The sequence below is a fragment of the Pangasianodon hypophthalmus genome, chromosome 4, assembly GCF_027358585.1.
Source record: "Pangasianodon hypophthalmus isolate fPanHyp1 chromosome 4, fPanHyp1.pri, whole genome shotgun sequence".
Lineage (NCBI taxonomy): Eukaryota > Metazoa > Chordata > Actinopteri > Siluriformes > Pangasiidae > Pangasianodon > Pangasianodon hypophthalmus.
This window is the reverse complement of record NC_069713.1, coordinates 14334422-14358061: the sequence shown is the minus strand read 5'-3', so window position 1 is coordinate 14358061 and position 23640 is coordinate 14334422. Positions and strand designations below refer to the sequence as shown.

General features: G+C 38.5%; 2 protein-coding genes across 9 annotated transcripts in view; both read right to left on the bottom strand.

Annotated features, from left to right (window-relative positions):
• Positions 1–14799, bottom strand: part of arhgap36 (Rho GTPase activating protein 36) — a 38804-nt gene extending 24005 nt beyond the window's left edge. For 2 of the 4 annotated variants that reach the window (XM_026937025.3, XM_053233373.1), the window contains exon 1: positions 13308–14799. In XM_026937025.3, the coding sequence (XP_026792826.1) occupies positions 13308–13397 (90 nt within the window). In that variant the 5' untranslated portion in view covers positions 13398–14799. Of the gene's footprint in view, positions 1–2575; positions 2826–5785; positions 6062–13307 lie in introns of those variants that run through there. The other 2 variants (XM_026937028.3, XM_026937027.3) reach the window with 2 other exon arrangements.
• A 105-nt stretch (positions 14800–14904) lies between these two features.
• nhsl2 (NHS-like 2) overlaps positions 14905–23640 on the bottom strand; it is a 72800-nt gene continuing 64064 nt past the window's right edge. For 4 of the 5 annotated variants that reach the window (XM_026936255.3, XM_026936258.3, XM_026936259.3 and 1 more), the window contains exons 5-8: positions 22119–22247; positions 19373–21871; positions 18396–18528; positions 14905–18235 (exon numbers count right to left, since the gene is read on the bottom strand). In XM_026936255.3, the coding sequence (XP_026792056.1) occupies positions 17920–18235; positions 18396–18528; positions 19373–21871; positions 22119–22247 (3077 nt within the window). In that variant the 3' untranslated portion in view covers positions 14905–17919. The remainder of the gene's footprint in view (positions 18236–18395; positions 18529–19372; positions 21872–22118; positions 22248–23640) is intronic. The other variant, XM_026936257.3, reaches the window with a different exon arrangement.

The window sequence follows — 23640 nt, the reverse complement described above, 5'->3', positions numbered from 1 at the left end:
TCTTGGGGGGTCATGAACTCTTTACGTGGCTAAACTGTTTAAGCTCTCTAATGCTGCTAGCAACAGACAGACTGTTGTACCACTGGCTATATAGCAGTCTAGCATTTTAAGATCATGTTCCTTCATTCCAGTCATCAGCTGTAAAAAAAAAAATAAAAAATTAGCAGTTTATATGATTAGCTTGTACAGACCGAGTATGGGCAGTGAACGTACCCAAGTATGTTCAGTGAACAGTCTCTATTACTATTAGTTTGTGCACTTTGTCTTACCTCAGATTCCTGTTATGCTACTGAGTGTTGAAATATGAGGCAGGACTGGAAAACCCAACAGATGTCACTGTGCACCTCACAAACAGCCAAAAAAGATGAAAAACTAGGTTTTGGCTAAAGTTGTTTTTTTTCTGCCTATAACTTTGATTTCCTCACACAGCGAATGCTACACTTTGATCAAGTTGTTGGATAGTTACATGGTGAACAGACACATGTCACAGACATACGTCTAATCATTTTAAATCAGCAGTCAGACACCAGTTGTATAAATGTTAGTGATGCACATGTGCCACAGTCAGAATGAAATCTTGAAATGCAATTTTTCCTCCTTTTCACTTTCAGGGTTAAACAGACTTTAAAATGCAAACATTTCACTTCTGCTTGATATTTTCAGTCCCGGAAAGCCTGTATTTTTGAAAAAATATGTAGTAGAAAATGTCATATTTTACCATGTGAAAGGTTTTCCAATGCCACCACACAAATACTGAATGAACCTGAAATGCACCTCCTGATGAGAACAATGCAATTTAAATACATACCTTTACACAAATGCAGATAGCTCCCAGATACACTTTAACTCTCAAACGTTTTGGCTAATATTTTGTGTGTGAGTCCTTATTTGTAGTATGTGTGATTAACCAAAGCCAAAAAAGGCAAAAGAATAGGCAACTCAAGCCTATCCCTAACCACTATCTATCCCTATTTAGACTGTCCACACTGTAGTGCTTTGATTATACTCTGTCTGAAAACATCAAAATGCAACAAGTGGGTTTTATGTCCTCTGCTATAATAGATCAGTGTTCATAAAGCATCCCAGCTAGTCAGCACTAATGAACTTGGACATGGGCGACCCTAAACACACACAACACATCTGATAATTGCATATACTTAAATCACCTAATATCTGTCCATAAAATCACACTTATTTGGACATGATGGGTTGAAACTGCTCCTAGATCAGAACCAGAGCAGAGTAGCCACCATAAACTGGGATTTTCAATGAAAAATGTGCTTCTCAGATACTTTCAGCTTTACCAGAGGTGACATGCCAGGCACAAGGGCTCTATTGAGATCTCTCACTGAATTCAGCAGCATCTCCCTCATTCACTGGTCCTGTTTGATATTCACCATAGTGATTAAACCACCACTGGTACTACAAAGACTTTCTTGAGATGTGACAGAGAGTAGAGACATCATTTTTTGCGCAATGCGGTTAAAATACCTAATCAGTGAAAGAATTCAAATTGAAGGCAGGCAACATTTCTGGAATCTTTTTTTGACAGGAGATGTATGGAGCTGTGTTTAAGGTTACATAGAAGACGCAGAAGCACACCGGATCGTTTAAGATCTTGTTTAGGTACATCTTCATTAAAAAAGTGACAGTTACAAACCAACAGTGAACATCCCTTAATATTATAAAATTAACCATATATCTGATTTAAAAAACATGCTTTAGAAAAAGTATGGTTGCTGTGATATGTCTGTTACATTACTACTGTAACAGAAATGTGTCAAGAAAATAACAATCGCACTACAGTTAAATTAAATAAAAGACCATAGTAAAACAATTGAACTACAATACGACAGTTAAATATGTAAGTTAAATATGGAGTAAAAATAGTTCCCATAAATCACTGTAGTAAAATCATGGTAGTATCATTAGTTTGATAACCACCATTAGACTAAATATCATAGAAACCCTTAAAAAAATTCCATTATTATAGCTGCTAAATGAACATTTCTATCTGTTAAAATAAAAAAAAAAAATAATAAAATAAAAAAAAAGCAATAATCACATTTATCCAGCATCCCAGCTGGATCATTGTTGGTTTTTAGGTTAATGATGAAAACAGCAGGATTAAGTTAAATAAAAAAACCTCAAATGAGACATTATTAATCTCTCACAAATAATCTTTCTCTTCCTCTCTCTCTCTCTCTCTCTCTCACACACACACACACACATACACACACTCACACACAGAGAATCATGACTCATGTTGACAGACGTCGTATAATGTTAAACAGGAATTCCCAGCGCACACATTGTGTGAAAGAATGACTATAAACCTAAAGTGTAAATGAACCATGACTCAAGTGCACACATGCGCACACACACACACACACACACACACACACACACACACACAGAATACACACAGTATACACACTAGTAAATACCTTTACACAGCTATACATTCTTTAAGCATACAGTCACACACAACCTGACATCACAGACACATACATACAATCATAACACAAACTTATACATCTGTGCATATACACACACAAGTTCCGTTTCACTCTACCTGTAGTATATGAGCCAGATGGTATGTGTGTGGACAGAAATTCTTCAGTTGCTGCTCAGTGCACAGCCAGGTAGTACCAGTCCAAATGGAGCACGAGAGACCAAAATCCACACAGGAGACAGAAACAGTGAGAAAGAGATAAAGAGAGAGGAAGAATGTGTGTGTGAAAGAGAGAGGTCTGCTCTCCCCATCTGCTGCCTTCTCAAGTAAATCAGCACGGGGCCACGGGGCAGCCAAGTGCAAGCTCAAAGTAAACACTTAGAGCGAACTGGAGGGAAGGAGGAGGAGAGATGTGGAGAAGAGGGGAGGAGATGAGAGGAGATGAGGGGATGGTGGAAACAGAGATGATTGGAGGGGCAGGGCAGCTTTAAAAAAGGACTTCTCAAGGGATCTGCCTCATTTGTGCGCTATATACAGTTGGGGATAACAACAAACAAGAGAAATACACAATTTTATCCCCTGGGGTGAACTGGCAAAAAATAAACCCTAAAGTGTGGCAAGTTTGCACAACATCAATTCTGATATCACGTGGTATTGGTAGCATCCATCCAAAGCTATTTTAAACATAAACAAGACACCTTAAAAATGTCAACAATATCAAGATGAGATATCCAGTTGCAGTGCAAGCACAAAACTCGAGTGCATGACATTAACCTAAGCTGCAGTAAAACATTAGTAGCAATAATACACTGAAAACAAAGCCATAACTGGAACCAATACTTTTGACACATATCTAATTACAGTAACTATGATACACTATATAGTCAAAAGTTTGTGGACACCTGACCATCACACCCACACATGCTTGTTGAAAAACTCATTTCAGAGTTAGATTTGCCCATTCAGCAACAAGAGCATTAGTGAGGTCAGGCACTGACGTCTGCCCGAGAAGGCCTGGGGAGCAGTCTGTGTTTATCTCAATGGTGTTCAGTGGGTTTGAGGTCAGGGCTTTGTGCAGGCCACTTGAGTTTTTCCACTACAACCTTGGCAAACCATGTCCTCATGGAACTTGCTGTGTATAAAGGGGCACTGTCATGCTGGAACAGGTTTGGGCCCCTTAGTTCCAGTGAAAGGAAATTGAAATTCTACAGCATACAAAGACATTCTATACAATTGTGTGCTTCCAACTTTGTAGCACCAGTCTGGGGAAAAACCACATATGGGCGTGATGGTCAGGTGTCCACAAACTTTTGGTCATATAGTGTCGTTACAGTATGGAACACTTGCAGTTCTTTCTAGAACATGCCAGATGTTTGAAGGGCAATGACAGCTAAATCCCTAGTTGATCCTTTTGCAAAAAGTAGCCTAAACAGGCTCAGACTGACACTAGATAACTGCACACTCCACATACTCAGAGTTCTTCTTGCCTGGTAACAGAAACTACACAACATTTCTTTTTGAATGGGAATGAGGGAAGAAGAGTAGCTAAAAGGTTTGACAAGTATGCCTCAATATGCAATGAATTAATGCAACTACAATTTATTTAGCAAAAATATTGAGAAATGTGAAACCCTATTATTTATTTTACCTTGATTCAGCAAGCAACGTGTGGATGCTGGATTCTGAAAGAACGTTTAAGTAGGCTAATATAAATGTTCATAATCTTTTCTGATGAAGCTAGCCAATTAGATAGCATGAGCTAAACTGATGGGATTTCTGAGAGTTTTTTTTTTTTTTTTTAAAGAAATATTCATAATTCATGTTAATAATTTTATTGCTGAATCTAGCCTAACATGAGATTATCAGACAGGATAAGAGATGTTTAAAGAGATGTTTAAAGTAATACTCATAAATACTTTTCACTGATAAATCTAGCCAACTTGGTAACACATGCTAACCTGACAGGATTTCTGAGAGGAGTTAAAGTTCATATTCTTAAATGTTTATAATCTTCACTGCTAATGCCAGGTAGATGACTATCATAAGCTAACTGGCAGGATATTTCAGAACACTACATTGAGTGCAATCATAAAAACTAAACCTACTCAGAAACATTTGATTTGTGTATGTTTGAGTCCATATATCAACTCCAGGACATGTCCATTTGTACCCATCAAAGACACACCCATTGGTCTGCAATCTGCAAAACGACTCCCCTGATCCCATCTCTCTCCTGTCTGTTCTGTGCTGTAATGACTTGCTCAGTCATCATTACTCTTAAAGTAACACCTGCAGTGTGAAACAAATCTCTATGTAATCTCAAATGTCCACTGCACTGTGGGTGTTCATTTAACACAGATGAAATCTTAGAGCAACACTGACCTCGTTCATTTACAACAGAGTACATAGAGTGCAGAAGTATGCAAAAGTTTAAAAGCAAAAGCAGTATGTGGGGAATGATAACAACAGCTCATATTAATAGTGGGATAAAAAATGAAAAACCATAGTGAGTGAGAAACAATTGCTGCTCAAAAATTCCAGTGCAGGCTTCCTGTAGATATAGAGATGGAAGTATGCTGTCAGTGCACACACCCTAGACACGCACAGTAACACAATAAACAAAAGCACCTTACATACTCCTTTGTCAGTCTTTTTCTCTGACAATAAATGCTGCTTCTATCACATGACCAGAATCTCAAGGGGTTTTAATCACAATGGAGCTATAAAATTTCTTCTTCTCTCTGTGTGTGGCTATGTTTTTATAGCTTGGTGGAGACGAAATGTCCCCACAAGCATAGTGATATCTCATAGCGTTGACTTTGTGGTCCACATGAGGAAAACTGCTTACTTATATAATTTGTTTTTTGTATTTGTTTGTTTATTTAAAAAAGCCAATGGTTTCTGTTTTCTGATGTTAAAGTTAAGGTTAGCCTTTTAGGTGAAGGCACTGCATTAATTAGCTGCATTAATAATTATGTCAATGGATGCTATTCACAAGAAATAGATAAACACGCTGTGTGTGTGTGTCTGTGTGTCATCACTCACTGTGTCCTTCACTAGTTACAGAAAACAAGTTCACCAAAAATCCACAGACACATGCCAGGAAGCATCAACTTTACAGGAAGTGGTCAAACAAAAAAAGAAAGACTCAGCTAACAGAGAACCTTATCAGAATGTTAAATAATGCATTCTGCAGGATAGGCTGGAAGATTACAGAAAGAAGCTATATGGGTAGCTATATGGTGTGAGTTACTTGAAAAAAATAGCATTATGAAAACGTATATATGATACAACCAAACTACTGCATGAAGGAATATTTATGAATGTTACCTGAAAAAAGTTCTCAGAAGATCCAGAAAACGTGAAAGATTTAATGTTCTAGGAACAATTAAATTTCCCTGTAATGTAACTTCCGTAACTTGCTGTGCTAACCTAGAATCGTTAGCTGGGGAGTGTTGTGTGGAGTGCGAGGTTTAAAATGTGATGTGTCTAGCACTTGCACAACCAAGATCTCTAAAGGCTTTCTTATCTCTGTCAGAGACCTGAACTTCAGACTCAAATATTGCCCTATCAATCTGTCTTAAAATTATTCAAGCAGCCAGAAAATCCTTTACTGCTAAAGATCCTTTCTGAATGTGGACCTGGTGCAGTGATTACTTCAACTGATGTATTCAATTGTATTCAATTTTTTTTAAAAAAATCAGACCAGTTTGTTGGAGCCTTCAAAGGCTTTGCCACACACCCACAAAAGGGTTTTAAAGGAAAAGAACTCCAGGAAGAACACTATAACCAGTGGATCCATGTGATCACAGAAAGCACAAAGGTGACCACTGTCCCAGTGGATAGCTACATTTTCCATGAATGTGTGAATGTTTGCATCCGATCATACAAAGGAAGAAGTGCTACTCAGTTTCATGTGTTTGACCCTTGTCTAAATTCCTCTTATCCTGTTTTGGCCAAAATAGACTTGTGTCAGGTGAATAGCTGACGAATGCACACTAAATATTGTCTAAATATTCCAAAAATAATGGAATGTAACCAAAATATTCAGACAGCGTTAAAATGTCGTTTTTATTTTATGTATTTAGACCACAACCACAATTCAGGATTATATATATCTCTAAATATAAAACCCAAATTGTTCATGTAAAAAACTTGTAATACTCAAGCAATTGTGTTTATTAAGCTAAACATTTGTAAAGGATATAAACACCTATAAGCAACAGCTGGTGGTTCTTCACTGAGGCTCTCCTAAAGCTGGCATCCATTAGAGACTCGTGTCTAATAGGCAGACATCTGTCTCTATAATGTGGCCCTTCCACTGCATTTGATCAGACCACATCACTCCAAAGCAAGGAAAATGAGAGTAAGAAGAGTTCCACATGGACTTGGGCCAAACCTGGAATGTCATAACTTTCAGACAACAATAAGACTTATGGTATGTTCCAGAGACTAAGAGGATCTTCATCTCTAGGGATTTCTCGCCATACATCATTGAATCAGGAGGAGATTTTGATGGGTTGGACTAAGACACAGGGTCTGGATTATATTAGAGGAAATAAATCAATATGTCAACTCAAACTGTGCCTTCATACTGCAGTTCCATCAAACTACAAATGCTGTCCTTACCCTGAGTCACAACTAGCTTTCCAATCTCAATCACTGTGTATAAACAATAATATTGTGTACAGTAATATTGTGAAGCTGTTCATAACATAATAACAGGGCAACTTTCACCAGAGCCACGCCTATAGCTATAGACTCTACTGCCCTCTTTAGGGTAATATGAGCAAGTGACCAAAGTATGAGGCAGTACAGATTTACAGTATAGATTTCTTATACAAATAATTAGCTGTTGTTCATATTATCTAAAGAAAACTTAAGAATCTAAAAAAAAAAAGAGTGGTTATGTTCCTTCACTCATTAAACTCCCAGGACTCTTCAGCAGGTTCAGACTTGCATTCATCCCTCTTGTGACTATACATTTCTGTTAATTACTGAACAATTCATAGTAGGCACAGAATGACTTCCTTTAAGATGAATAAAATGGGAGTTGAAAGGATTAATGGATATACGTGTCAAGGGACATGTGTAGATTCTACCATCAGAAAACAAGATACCATTCATGCACCAATCCACACTACAGTTAAGCTTAACCAATAAAATAACACAAACAATCCCACAATGCGCAACAGCACCCACTGACCCAGGCTCATTAATAAAACCCTGTTGTCATAAACATGCACAACATCAAAATAAACAGTGGCTTCTTTGTAGGCAGCTCAGCATCTAAACCTACTCAAATGAAAAGGAAGTGGTGATCAACAGCAGAAAACATTTGGATGATTCCACGATTGGTGTGCCATTTGAGTGCCATTGATATTACATTTACAAATATATATGTAAAATAAGGTTTAAAAATTTATTTTAAACAAAGATAAAACGTTCTTCACAACAACCTATGTGCATCCATTATAGGTTGTGAAAAATTTTACAATTTATTCTCACAACATTTGCTCAAGCCTGTTACCTGAACATTTTCACTCCTATGTAATATTTGGAATAGAGTCAGGAGTTAAACAGGAATTTGCATCATACAAGTTTCCTGAAGATCATTGGAAGAAGAAAATGTTCTTTTTTTTTATTTCTAATATTGTGATATTGCCCGATGAGGTCACTTAAGGTATAACCCTATACCCAATTAAGTATAGATTGAAAGTAAATTATTAATAAAAATTAAAGTCATTAATATTCTCATGTTATTAGCATGGATGCTAGTTAATGAGATTTTGTGTATTTGCTAATTCTATGCTAAAAAATTCAAACCTGTTCATTATTTCACAGTAAAATGTAGCCATTGTCAGCAATGAAACCTTATAGATGAGAGACTGTTGTTTCATCAGTAATGAAATGCATGTTTTCTTAGATTCAATGTTGAAAATAATTCATTAAAAAAAAAACACTTACAAAGGCTAAATGGCACTGCAGTCATGGAATCACCTATTTCGCAATACTTGTCTGCAGAGCATGTGGGTTATGCAGTGAGTGAATGAAGCTACTAACTTCTGCTTTTTCTCCTTTGAAACACACAGTGTGCACACAGAGCTTCTATATATACACAGAGCTCAGCCAGTCTGGATTGAAAGGAAGCACTCTAATTATTTTTTTCAGATGAACATCTGTTCTGCAAATCAAAACACAGATTGTTTTAACACATCCTTTTGCCAATACGTTCTACTGCATGCTGGGATATTGGCAAACAGCAGGCATACAGTGAAATAAACAAAGCAACTGTTACATAACTATATCTAAAAAAAAAAAAAAGAAATGAAATGAAAAGCTATAGTACAAATAAACATAAATGCTGCATTTGACATCTAGACATGGACACGGCTCTGAAAATATAATGCGGCCTTAATTTAGTGATAGATGTCTACTGATTGCTGATGTTCTGTCCACAGTGGAACTTTGTTGAATAAAGTACCAGAACCGCAATTTTGACCAAAAACATCTAATGTGAAAAAAGGCATTCATTCATTCCTTAGACTGTTTTTTTTTTTTTTTTTTTGTAGGATCTAATAAATGGCACAAAAGACATCTTGTTCGATGTAAGCCCAACACAACACCAGATATGTCTGTCTTTGAATGTCCTTTCAATGTAACTGCAACATCATTTTAAAGAAAAATACTATATAAGACCTGTCTGTAATATTCACAAAGTAACTAGAACATCCTTCTATCATTTCTGTATAACATTATCTAGCAGACTTCCACTAACTGTTAGCTGGATGTAAGGGTATTTCTTGTTAGTATGCAGATATTCTATAATGTTGCATGGAAAACGTAATTGGTGAATTTACCTGTGAGTTAATCAGATACGGAGGTTTTAATGGGAAATCAACATAATCTTAACTTCATTAGATGTTCTTAGCACATCTTTGCTGTGGTCAAAGCAGGAGGGCGGGGTGTAGATGAGCTCTGTTGCGGGACAGCCACACTCCTGCAGGAATTATCTGTAACTCTAATAATCCAGCTCATCATCAACCCTACTGACACAGAGGATAACTATACAACATCCTGGGAATATATTTATTTTTACATTTATATACATTTACCAGTTTACATGTGGAATAAGCCAGTTTGGTCAAAATATGTTGGGTATAGGCATTATTTTAATAAAACATGAATTTATGTCTAATTTTAATAATCTAACAAATCAGTGTCTGATATTTACAAGCAGATAAATGAGCTGAGATTGAGTTTCATTAGGCTTTGCAAAGAGAAGAGAAGCTCCTACTGCATCCAGGGGTGAAATCAGTGTCCTAATTATCTTTCTGCATTCTCTGTAAAGTCATATCTATTTAGTCTAACAAGCGTACACACCATTTAGATGTCTATATTAGCTATAAAGCCTATTTTTTAAAAAGATGCTCTCATCTCAGATCAGTCTAACCCTAACACCCCCCCCCCCCCCCCCCCCCAACCTTGTTTGTTTTCATTTTTCTTCTCTTTCATTTTATCATCACTCTGTTCCTCCAAACTTCCCAGGAGGTCATGAAAGGAAAAACTATTTACCAAAAACATGTCCAGGGATGCTGTGACTCTCTAAACAGGACATTCCCCACCCATGTTTGTGGAATTTTTTTGCTTTTTTTTTTTTTTTTTGCTTGCCATTCATACGTGACCTCTCACAGGTCTCATGACAACACCATAAAAAGAAATTCTTGTCTTGTTTTGATTCACTGTTTCTTCCTTCCGCTGTGATTTAGGCTTATCTGCCCAAACATCAGCTGTCTAGAAAATTAAATGTAAAGGAGTTGCTGGGTGCTGAACATGGTTTTATGTTGATTTCTCTTGTTCTCTGCACCCTTGCTAAAATTTTCACATCTTACAAGTATCTCATTCCCTAAGCTTCCAATATAAAACGAGAATGAATCCTCTCACTCAATATTTTGGTGATGTGGAAAAGTTTCGAATGTACCAGGACAGCTGAGAACATCGAGTTTTGTACCAATACTGCTATAACAGCTGGGAATCCTCCATTAAGCCACATGGCAATTTCAGGCATACTACTTTTAAAGCCTGGCATCTATGAGATAATGGAAAATATTCCGGCGGTCTTAAGCTTCCCTCTCCTAATTCCCCAAATCATGGAAGAGATCTATGCTGATTCTCTGATTAAAGTTAGACAGAAAACAGCCTGAGGTCTGATTCACATTCTTTAATGTGGCCTTTAATATAAGAGCAGGACCTGAGAAAAAACACACAAATGCACTCTTACTAAGTATTAGTATTAGTTCTAATTAAAATCATAGTTAAAGCTGTGTCAGACAGTGAGCTGAAGAGCTTTAATGTTCTCAAAACACCAAACAAGCTTGACTAGAGTGTTGGGCTAGTGAAGGGCAAAGAGGGAAGAATTGGCATAATAAATATGCTGATATTTTAACATGCATTTATACTGATGAAAATGGCCCTATTTTAGGTTTGTGAGATATCACTATTGCCCTTGTGGGAGTTCAGAGACACAACATAGCCTTGATAAAGCTATGAATGTTTGTTATTAGGTTTCTTTTATTAGAAAAAAATGTTTAATCACTGACAAGAAACATTGTATTTTTTGACTTTTTTTGAGAAGAAAAAGAGGCTGGTGACGGCACGCCTGTTTATAGCAGCTATAAGATACCATAAATGATAACAGGAACTAACTTGTCTCGAGATGTTTCACAACATTGAATACGTATAACTATAAATGGATAAAAAGTAACTGACTCTTCTTTATTTAATGATAAACATCATCATTGACAAAATGATGTGGTATGTGAGTAATAAAACATGTTAGGGCATGCAGTTATAGGAAAATAATCAACTTCAGTGTAGAAATAGCTCACACCATCCCATTGTTGAATATTTCCTATAACAGTGCATTGCAAACTGTGCTATTCCTTACATACAGCTTAATACCTGTCATTTTTTATTTATTTTTTATTTTTTTGAAGGGGAATCAGTCATTTGTTAAATATAAAACAGAACATAGTACATTTGCTTGTTTTAATTGGAAACACATTTTCCCTATGTTATCATGTAAATAAGTGATAAAACCATTACCTTGTACTTAGTCTAAGCCTTTAACCAGCACATCCCAGAATGTTCTCCCACAAATAAGGACTCACAGACAGACAGATCTTTTACTTTACAGCTTTTCACCAGAATACATTACCTGGTGAAAACCTCTTCTCTGGAAAGTTTTCTAGTGCTATTTTTCAGCAGGAATATGTTTTTTTTTTTTTTTTTTTTGCATGTGAACAGATTTATGTTCAACACATGTCTGATTTTCACCAGTTCAATTTTCCAGATGTAATCCTGGTATGGCGGTGCAGTGACAATGCCATAAAGCACTCAGTGAGAAGAGTAAGAATACAGCACATTTCCACCCACACATCTATACTTTACATTAATCACGCAATACATTAATCTTGCTTTTTGCTGTAATAGTGAGTCAATAGTGAGTCATGTGCTGTGTTCTCCCCAAAAAGGCACAGCAGTTCAGACCTGAACCTCTCCTTATGTAATTTGTATCCATTTAGGAGATTTTGTTTCTTACATAAACTGTTTGTGCTCAATTTAAAGTTCAGAGGAAGCAGCAGGATCCAGAATTCTTGAGGACACAACAGCATGATGAGCAAAATGGACACAAATAACACAGATTTTACACCTGGAAATACAAAATGCTGTCTTGGTGTTAAAGAAAGGCCACAAATAAAGCCGATGGCAGTGAATGAGAGAACAGTCTTACTTTCCCCTGTGACATGTGGTCTTAATTATATTGTGTTTCATCCAACATGTTGAGCAATACCCCCCTGAACCAGTTGTTCGAATCACAGTGAGAATTAAACTCCTGGTGAATTGCTTATTCCTATTGTTTTATTTCTATCTTAGGATTCAGAGAGGCATCATAGGAGTCTTTTTTAAACCATTAGAGTGGACTATAGGTGACTGTATAAGTGATGTATATAATGGGACTGGAGCAGACTAGGCTACACGCCAGGACTTTGTATGCAGATGTTTGACATTGTACAGCTGTGTTCTTGTTCTTTTCTCATTAATTCTCATCAAACCCGTTATAAAAATCTAGCCATACAAAACACAGAACTGGTGACTCATATTAACTCAGTCACAACTAATGCAATTTTAATTGTACGTAACTTCATGATTTAATAACATACATCAATGATTGTAAAGTCCATTTGCATTGCCAATAGCTAAAATCATAAAGTCATCTGCTGAAGTTCAGTCCCAGAAACCACATGTTTTACAGCATGCTTGTGAATAACTCAGTTACAGACAAAAGGATCACTTATCTCTGATCTATAAACTGCATGCACTCTGTTAGTACTGACATTAAAGCTTAAAGAGTTGATAATAAACTTGACTCAGGAACAGCTACTACATGATGAGTCATGTGCCACTGTTATAAACTGTCACTGTTGCAGTCATTGAATACACGTTACACGTTTCTAAACAAGAGCTCATATAACAATAAATTAGTTCAATAAACCAGCAAACTATTTTTGTTATATTTCTTAGGTCAAACATAGAAGTTATCATATCATTGGACAGCATCATCTTATCTGAGGTTCTAAACAGGAATGTATAATTACTGATCAAATAAGAAACACATATAAAGCACCTTTGAATCACAGTAAATTAGGTTTAACACTGTATGGTCCTACTAAAACCAAGGCTTGCCCAGACAAGACCGATATAGACACGATAAAGACTGATAAAGACTGAAGTCTGACTGCTATGAGTAGTGAAATGACATTAATCCACTGTGAAGTGCATTATAACTCACCACATAATAAAACTGCAGTTCCTGACGCACAGGCTCCTCAGGCTGCATCACTGTAGATGAGGCTCCATGAGATCCCAAAAATAAAACCATTCTACCTCAGCAGCAAAGCCTGATATTAAGCATTTAAACAACAGGTGAAGATCCACTTTTCTTGCTTCTGCGCCCACCACCTGGAAGGGTCCAGGGTCAGATATCCATTGTGAGGAAGGACCCCATGACCACAGACATGCCTGACCTAGGGAATATCGAAGACTAGGAGTCCATCAGAACATCCTCTGTGTGGCTGTGTATCTGTAAAGTGATAGCATGTTTTCCTCTGCAGGGCGCGCTGTGCACGTTTGTGTGTGTTCCACTTTGATAAAATATGGGCCTCTAACGTGCAGCAGTGCACCGTGCTTGTCAGAAACAGGAAACGCTCGACTGATGGCACAGGGCTCAGCTTGCTCTAAAGCAGAAGTCCTCAGCACATGGACCAACCAGGGATTCTCTCTCCATTCCCTCCCCTTTCCAAAGCATAACATAGAAGGCTCTAAGGTTACAAAGGAAGCTGAAAACACAGATTTGAGTGCTAGCAACCTCAGGATAATTTCTTAATGCCATTTTGTGTTTGTTTCGTTCACCTTATCTGTCCAGTATTGTACAAGAGCTATGATTATTTATGGAAAATCTACTCTAACAAAATGTGTGGAAAAAACAACACATGGCATAACAGAGAGTCATGCATAACTAATAGAATCACACAATTAAAAATGCAGTGGTGTTTGCTAAACACGCAGTATATTCAAATAAACAAAACCAGGTGACGCTAAGCATGACTGCATGCTGCGTTATCAATATGGGTCTCAATTTACAGACTATCTGCTTTAACCCCTAAACTTCCTTGTTATTCACTTATTCATTTTTATTAAATATTTTTCAACTACTATGAATCTATAAAGGTGTGTAGTAATGACAGTGATGACGTCTGGCCGCATTCTGCACGTGGCCATGCATCTGGGCTTCATTCTGTAGAGCAGAGAGTCTTCAGATTCTTTGTGGCCATGGTGATGTTCTAATGTAGATTCAGCCCATATGTATGCAACCCTATCCTTCACAGGCCCAGAAACACACACACACGTCCTTGTGAGGACTTTCCACTGATATAATTACAAATGCAGTTAATTAATGCTATGCCTACCTTAACCTCAGTCACCAAAACCTTTGGCTCTTTTAGGTTTTTTTTTTTTCTTTTTTAACTAAAAGCTGCTGTTTTTGCTGCCATTTGCTGCCAACATTTGGTCCACAAGAGGGCAATGCAGTCCTAACGTTTCTGTCCAGGCGCCATTACGTAAACTATGGAACAAATAATTTTCTTTAGTGTTTTGAAAGAAAAAAGAAAAAAGTCAATATTCTGAATACAATTTTAATCTAGTACTCATGTCCATCTCAGTAATATAGAGCATGAAAAATAATACATTATATATATATTTTTTAACTATAATACAAACCTTAAATTGAATAAAACATATCAGAACTATTTGAATAAGTTGAATAATCTGCATCATCATGCCTGTACATTGTCTTTATACCATTAACTAAAATGAAGACTCCAAAAGTGTTTAAGCAAGAAAAATAATTTATTTATGTAATTTTTTTTTAGCACATAGGCAAGACATAGCTGCTTGAAGAGCTCACAGCTACATATCCTTACTGCTGGAGAGGGAGGCTCATAATATTCAGAATTTTTATATACGTCTTTCCAATGATAAAATAACAAAAATATAATTCCCAGTACTTTCTTTCTTTCCCACCCAACTGTATTTGTCCCAAGGACAAGGGGCAATTAAAGCTTTTTCTTCAGAGAGTCAGTAAACTCTAAACTGATCTTTAATAGCCTTAATAATCTTCTGTTATATTCATCTCTGTGTTAAAATCTGACAAAGTTGTATCTTAGAATTACATGTTATATACAGTGTATGTTTTCAAATTTGGCACTGGCTGAAAGTCATATCGTGCAGAACTTTTTAGGCACAGAGGGGGACAGAGTTTTGACTTAAACTGATTGCCAAAAATGTTTTAAGATAAATCACAAGAGCATGAGTGTCACTTTAAACACTTTGTCCAATAGTTGCTGATCCTAAGCACAATGCTTTTAGGAAAATAGACCCTGTAGGGTCTGAATTTCTCAATGTTTACTGTGCTCTCACTTTGTTGGGGTGTTTTTGAGATCCATCTCTCCTCTGTGTACAAAAGTGAGCTCCTGTGGGTGTCATTAGGCGAATGGGAAAGAGGCTAAGATGGAGGGAGAAAGGAGGAAGAATACAGAAGCAAGAACAGGTTTTCACTGTAGGTTGTCACATAAAGAAATCTACTATAATGTAGGTCACTGTATCTTTCTGGTCTGTGTGGCATAATGTACATTCATTGTCTTTAGATTTATGTGATTTTAGATTTATGTGAAAACTCTCAGTGACTCAACACATGGCTTCTAACAGTCTGTTTTTTTTTTTTTTAATATATATACTTCACTCTTTGTGTCTCTAAGCATTTTGACTTTCTCTCTCCCTCTCCGCCTATCCTCTGGAAATTTTGATACTATTATTGACTAAGAATGGATGCAGCACAGAGTACACAAGAGTAATGATGACCGTTAGAGTAGTATTCATAAAAAGACTAAAAGAAACTCTGGATATTTCTACAGAAGTGCATTACCAAGGCATTTAAAAACACAGGCTTGACGCCAGAGTACAAGGCAAACAAACACTGGTTGTCTTTTTTTCATTCACTATATACTGAAAACAAGCTTCACTCACTATTTTAATGTAATACTTCATATTCTTTGTTATACTTAGATGCTATCAGAATACCTGAAGGACTGATATAATAAAAATTTTTATTTAATCTTCATCCTCAGTGTTCAGGAGAGTCAGAACAGATTTTTCGCCAGGTGTGCTTCCCCTCCTGGACTGCAGAGGGTGCTCTGGCTCAATAGCACCAGGTTTCTTGATTCTGATTGTGAGCCAGAGAAGCACAGTCACATGTGGGAGAAAATATTTTAAAGGAATGGGAATGAACAAGTAGTCTTTGTGGGAAATTCTTTGCTCACCAAATGATTCTCTCTTTTTGTCTCCAAACATCTGATAGACAAACCAGATGTTGAGACCTACACAGGTCTCAGTTTCTCATGATAGTCTCTGTCTGTGCATTATAACATAGAAATAAATTTCCTTTTCTGCAGTGATATGGGCGGCGACTATACAAAAAACCCAGAAAACTAAAGTAAACTGTTGAGCTTTGTTCCCTCTTCCTGACATTCATAGGCATTCACTGCTAATTTGCCTTAGCTGGCACAGAAGCAGCACATACAGCCTTGATGCATAGTATGAAATGATCATATAGTGAGTGACAAATACAATGTGGACATAGATAAAATGTTCAGGAACACATTGTAGCTGCAGCTTTAAATTTCGTTGGTGGTGATTATAGCAGGCTGCAGCACCACATCTCCCAAAGGTCTGGTCAAAAAGATATGGAGGCGACAATAAGAAGTTCTTTACCACTCACTGTCCTTGGCAACTCCCTTCCTTGGTTCCTTGAGTGTTAAACAGTGCAGACCCTTCATTCGGTAGCCAGAACAAGAAACCCCAGACAGGTTCTCCATATTAGACAGCCAGGATCAAACACCCCATTAGGAGGATTTGAAACCTTCATTGATCTTTTTTTTGTTGTTGTTGTTGTGTTGTTTTGTTTCGTTTCCAGCTCCTATTTTCTTTCATTTGGTAATGTTCTCATAATCTGCTCTGTGGTGGTTTTGGTTTTTCATTTTGTGTATGTACTATACATACACAACACTACTATAAACTGTGTACCACTACTGGCAGTGAGGGAAGATCTATAATTTAGAGTCAGATGAAGAATATTGCATGAAGGTTGTCCATTTTGTGACTTTAGTCCCTGTTTGTTGTAAACACGCCAAAAATAGGCAGTTTTAAGGAAAGTCACAAAAAATTCTAAACGTACACTTAAATATTTTATATTTTGTTTTATTCTGGGTGAAATAAATCCCAGAAGGCTAAACAGGGATTTTTATATCTTTTTCGAAATAAACAAACAAAAATAACAAATAGTTTGTCTCTAAACTACTTCTGTAATAAAAAGTGCTTTTTAAGGGAATTTGTTATACATTTTTATATGGAATGTTTCTGACTAGGACAATCATGCTTGTTGTTTGAACACATTTGTTTTGTGAACGCCATCCTAATCACAAAACAAATATAGTCCTGCCTAGCATTGCAATAATTCTGCATTTTAAAGGTGGGCATTGGCAAATTTGACTATATACAAAGGCTGGTGAGCCTTTATACCATTTGTATATTTCCACAGAGGAGTTAATGTAACACATTCTCAGTGGTAAAATACAATGCTAACCCAACTATTTCAGAACCTCACTTCAACACTGGGTTCCTTTCCTTTGATATGGACAGCACTCCACAGCAACATGAAAAAAACGTGAGACCCAGGGTTCAAAACAACTCAAAAGCACCTCACTTCAGACAGTGCAAGATCCTGGGAAGTAAAACCATTTAGATTTAACTGAAAATCAGCCATTACATTTGGTTCTCTACAAGTGGAATCACTGGTCTGGTAGAGCCATTTTAGATGGGTCAGTTCCAGCAGCATCCAGCTCCGACATAGAAAACTCAGTGACACGGCGAGCCAAAGGGTTTGTGCTCTTCAGCAGTTCCATGGCAGAGACCCGCGTTCCACTGCTTGACTTGCTGCCCTTCTTCTGGAGAAGAGCCATGAAGTTCTCATTCCGAGAGTTTGACCTTGGAGTGCTGCCCAGTGTCAGTGTTCGAATGTCACTGCTGCTGCTTTTCACAGGTGACACAAGGCTCTGACGACTGCCAAATGCTGGCTCCTTACGCCCAAGGACTTTCCGCTTAGACCTGGGTAAGAAAAATCCATTCTTAGATTATGCGTTTATAAAAAAGCATGTACAGTGTTTGCTGTGTTATTAGAGTATTGCAGTTTTGTTAGTGTTGTTCATTATGGTTGCAGTTGGTCAATCGACAGGCAGTAACTATAATGAACTAGTGTTTGTAAGACCTGTGTATGATTGTGAAAAGGTCTTCAGTTGTATGGGTGGTAGGTGTGTGGACAAGCACATCATCATCTGTTTCTTCAGTGATATGCAGTTCTGTCTTGTCTTTGACAGAGCTGTTTTCCTCCATTGGAGCTTCTGTGAGCACATTTTTAAATAGACACATTACTTGAGTATCCTCTCTCTCTCTCTCTCTCTCTCTCTCTATATATATATATATATATATATATATATATATATATATATATATATATATATATATATATATATATATATATATATATATATATATATACCTCAATAATTATAAGCCATAATTGATTATAAGCCATATATGAGGGGGACCCAAAAAATTCCCATAATTCAAATGAGGCATGTGCACTTGACGAAGTTGCTGGTTTTGCTGCTAGGTAGTATATGCTTACAGTCAGCGATTTTACATTGGATTGCTTAGGAAATCGGAAAGCATCAGGAAAAACGTCCGGAGAAGCGGTGCACCCAGAACTGGATCTTGCACCACGACAATGCACCTGCTCATACTGTGTTGTTAACCAAGGCGTTTTTAACCAGACATAATGTGGTTATCGCTTCACATCCGCCAGATCTTGGTCCTTGCAACTTCTTTTTGTTCCCAGAATTATAAATGAGACTGAAGGGGAAAAGATTCACCACCGTGGAAGAAATCCAGAAAAAAACACAGGAGGCTCTAGACACGATGACAAAAAATGACTACAGGAAATGTTTCCAGAAATGGGAGAAATGCTGGGACAAGTGTATCACATCACAAGGAGAGTACTTTGAAGTGGATTAAAGGAGAAAAGCTGTAAGTTTGATAACGCTAGTTTTTTTAAAACAATTCCAGGAATTTTTGGGCACCCCCTCATATAATAAGCATTATATAGTATATACTATATTTGTTATAATTACTATTAATTTTTATTACTACCTGAATCATAGTATATGTTTTAAAAAGATGATATACCTGTCATTATTTCTGCAGTGAATGCCTTTATGTCAACATCTTGAATAGATCCAACATCCTTCGGGGTGCCATCCTCTGGTATATTATGATTTTCTTCATTTCCAAGAACCTCCAGGTGTCCTTGATTTTCATCTTGTGCATTGCAACTTCCTAGAATCTCTTGGTTAGTAGGTATTTCTTGGTCATCTTCATTATAAGAAGCCTCCTCAGCTTCAGATGGTGGTGGGCCTAGAGGTGACTGAGAACCACTTTCAAGTAGGAGGCTTTGCTTTTCTGTAATGCCATTGCTTGGCACCTGAACAGTAGGGGAAGGTAAGAGAAGAACATTTGGCTTTTTGGGTACTGGTGGTGGTACCTTGGGTTTCTTCTTGTCCAATTCAGTTATGCAGGAAATGGGACTTTGACTACGAAGGGTCTTGCCTATGTCCTCTTTCTCTGGACTGCTAGGAAAGGTAAAATCCTCCTCAATTGGTATCCCATGTTCTAGGTCAAGCTCAGGTAGAGGGGGTGGATGTCTTGGCAACTGCTCTTGAGGTGTAACTGCAGATGGACTGACTGATGATTGGGATGGCCTCTTAGGTTTAGGCTTCCTCACCACCATGTAGATGTTGGCTACAGGCATTGGCCGGTCTACTGGGGAGGCTGGTGGAGATTCCTGAGTATGAGGCGATGATGAGGGAGACTTTAGCATCAAGTTCATGGGTCGTTTGGGGAGTGGTGGCTTTACTGCAACTGGTGGCTTGGGTGGCTTAGAGCTACATGGGGTGGTAGGAGGGCTAATATCACGTCCTTGCTCCTCCTCTATGATGTCAGAGGAGCCATCAGGACTGTCCTCAAGTTCTGAGCGGCTTACTGAGCGGAGTCTGATGTTTCGCAGATCTGTTGTGGTAACCATGGGCTGTGATGACTGACTCAATTTTCCTGGTTTGCTGGTGGTAGATGTGTCTGAGTGCCTCCGGCTAGCTTTAGGTTTGGGTTTGACAGCCGACAAGTCTATTGGGGAATTCACAGGTAACTCAAAAGAGAGACGAGACTGAGATTTGTCTTTTGGCGAGGTGGCTGGAAGTGAGGACTTCCTCTCTGGGATCTTTGGGCGCATCTTGCACCCTGTTGGGGTGAGTCCAGTGATGGCAGAGTTTGTAATAGTTGGGGTGGGAGTCTCAGACTGACTAGAGTATCCACTTGAGGGGGACATAAGACATGGAGGCTTGAATGGAGAGACCTTAGTCTCTGCTTCAATGGAAAGTGGGGAAGGAGAAGTAGCACGAGAGTTTGATGGTGAATTCAGGGATTCTGAGCTTCCACGCACCTTAATGCATTCAATTACTGTTGTACCTGTAGCAGTGCTGGAGCCTGATAATGAACGATAAGGGTCATTGTTGGACTTCCACTCACTGAGCTGCCAGTGAGGGGGGAAGGCTAGGTCAGCTTCTCTGTCAGGGGGCTGAGATGTATCAGAGGCTGTCTCTAAACTGCTGTGTGTCTCCTCATCTGGTTTAGATGCCATAAGAAACTCGGGCTGGAATGAATCCTGGAAATTATGATCACGTGGTATGAAGAGGCTCTTAGGCCTACCATCTCTGATATGTCCTTCACCATGGTGTGGGCCCATCCCACCAATTGCTGACAAGTTCTTTACTAGGGACACGCTGCGTACTGGAGGTGGTGGCTTCTTTTTGGGCTTCTTCAGTGAGATGCTTCGTGATCGTGACCTCAGTCTACTCATTGGGAAGAAGTCAGACCCTGTTGCTACAGACACATTGTCAGTGCTGGTGTTGTCCTCAGAGCTGTTGCTAGGGTACAGCAAGGCATAGCTCTCACCTTCTCGGACTATAGGCACTGTCTCCCCTGGACAGCACATGTTGTCTGTTGAGCAGAGAGATCCAGAATCTGTTGGTGTTGAAAGGGAGCGTTCACGGAACTTGAAAGCATTGGCTCGTGTTGATCTCTTCTCTTGCTCACATTTATTGAGGCCATTACCGGCAGCTGGACTGGATGCTGCACCCTCAGTCTCATTTCTTTTTCCCTTAATTGCATTTCCATGTGTGACTGCATATGTCATGTGCCCAGAAGGTTCTGAGATGAAAGTAAAGGAGCTAGAGTGTGATACAGAACTCATGGACATGGCAGAGCTGGTTTGGGACGGGCACATGAGGCCACCTCCACCAGAGTCTAATGTTCCAGGTTTGGACAAAGGCTGCTTGGCAACAGGGTTTGGGGATAGGGCATAGTTGTAGGAGTCATTCCAGGAGGGAGAGAAGGTGGAACCCTTTGGGCCATTCCAGGAAGAGCTGGGGCACATAAGAGTGGCATGGTCCATCATGCCTGTGGAGGCTTTGGGGGATGCGGGGACACTGTGCTCTCTGTCACTCTGAGTTTTCCGTAAAGGTATGTGCTGCTCGCCTGTATTCTCTGTGGTGGGTTCCAGAGATCTCGGCTGGGAAGAGTCAGGAGAACAGGCACCTTGTATCAGATCAACAGCAAGAATCTTGCCATCACCTAAGGGAGAGATAAAAACAGACTGAACTTAGAAATCAAGAGCACAAACATATTTACCATAATTCTAGAAGCATGCATTTTTTTGTACTGAATAATGTGTGACAGCCCATAAATTCTTCCACTGAGGCCAAAAAAGCAAACATAATAGCAAGAAAGCACACATTGTGGCCCATTGACCTGGCTGTTTTTGTTTACTTCCTCTTGCTCTCAGTCCCCTATCAGAACTTTCTAACTTCCTATTGGTCACCTTGGCAGTGCAGCGTGACATCAGGGCCTGCGATCACACTCCTTGGGCGGCGGATGGTCTTTGGGTTAACCGCCTTTTCAGTTCTAAAGGGGGCCTGGAGTTCGCTGGCGTGCTTATCAAAGCTCTGGCCTGAGGCAAGACATGAGATACCACTTCTCAATCTGAGTGACAGACCTTTGTCAAAATATGTGTGTGTGTAAAATATATAAACGATCTAATAGTTTGTTTCTGAGACACCTGACTAAAAAGATCAAGATTTTAGACAAATACTAGGCTGAATCTAAATAACAGGTTTTACTCTAGATGTACATCTAGTTTACAAAACTGACATATTCTAGACATGTTCCTTCTAGAAATGTCAGCTAAAAATATCCGGTGTATATGCAATAGATTTGATTGGTTCACAGCATCAAGTAGTGTATCTACCAAGCTGAATGGCCAACATGAGATGAAGAATTACTTGTGACTTGTTGGTGCCTAGTTGATATTTTAGGAGATGAAATAAGACACTTGACATGTAGACAGTGCACAGTGTCTGAGTGAATGGTTCTGAGAAAAGGGCTGATATTCATGGACTGATTAAAAAACAAAACAATGTGCAATTACTTTTTAAACCTGTACCTGCCCTACTCAAAATTATATTTCTCGAATCTTGTACATTCCCAAACATTCAACTGTAGGGTAACTTTTACTACTGCAGTTACTAGTAGTGCATTATGACTATGATGCAAAAAAGATTCATGTAACACGAGACTTAACAAGATTTATTTCCTTCACTTGATTCATGCTGTAGGAAGAAAACATTGCTATGTCTGTAGTGTTGAATGTTAAAGTAGATTGAACTAATGTTATTTGGTAATTAAGCCTTGCTCTTGCTCATTTGTTACACATTTGTATTTACTCATTTGTCTGATGTTTTAATCCATGCCACTTACAACTGGGACAAATTCAACTGGGCAGTTGAAGGTTAAGGGTTTTGCTCAAGAACACAACAGTAGCAGCTTAGTGGTGCTGGCATTTGAACCAACAAGCTTCCAATCAGTAGCCTAAGCCTTAACCACTGAGCTACCATGGCTACATTGCACAAACCCACTCTGTCTGCTCTCTCCCAAAATGTCCAAAGAAGCTGCATTCTCTCCTAACGAGTGTGTTTGCACCATTCATGAAAATGAAAACAGAGGAGGGGAAAAAGGCTCTCCCTCCTTCTCCTTTACACTCAAACACCCTCTCTGTCACTGTCTCCATCCCTTTCTTTCACTCTGAGAAGCTTTTCCATTCCTCCTCACCAAACTAAGAAGGAAGAGCTGGGCGTTGCCATGGCAACAGCTACCTGTTCATTTTCTTAGGCGGATGGGGAGTAGAATGGCACCTCTTTGCGAATTAGACCCCAGGTTGCCTGAACATGGCATTAACAGAGTTTACCGACCTAGCCTATTCTACTGCACTGAGCCCAGAGAGAGGAAAAGGACAGCCCAAAAGGGGGAAATCAGAAAAGAGGTATACAGGGGAAGAGGAGAGAAAG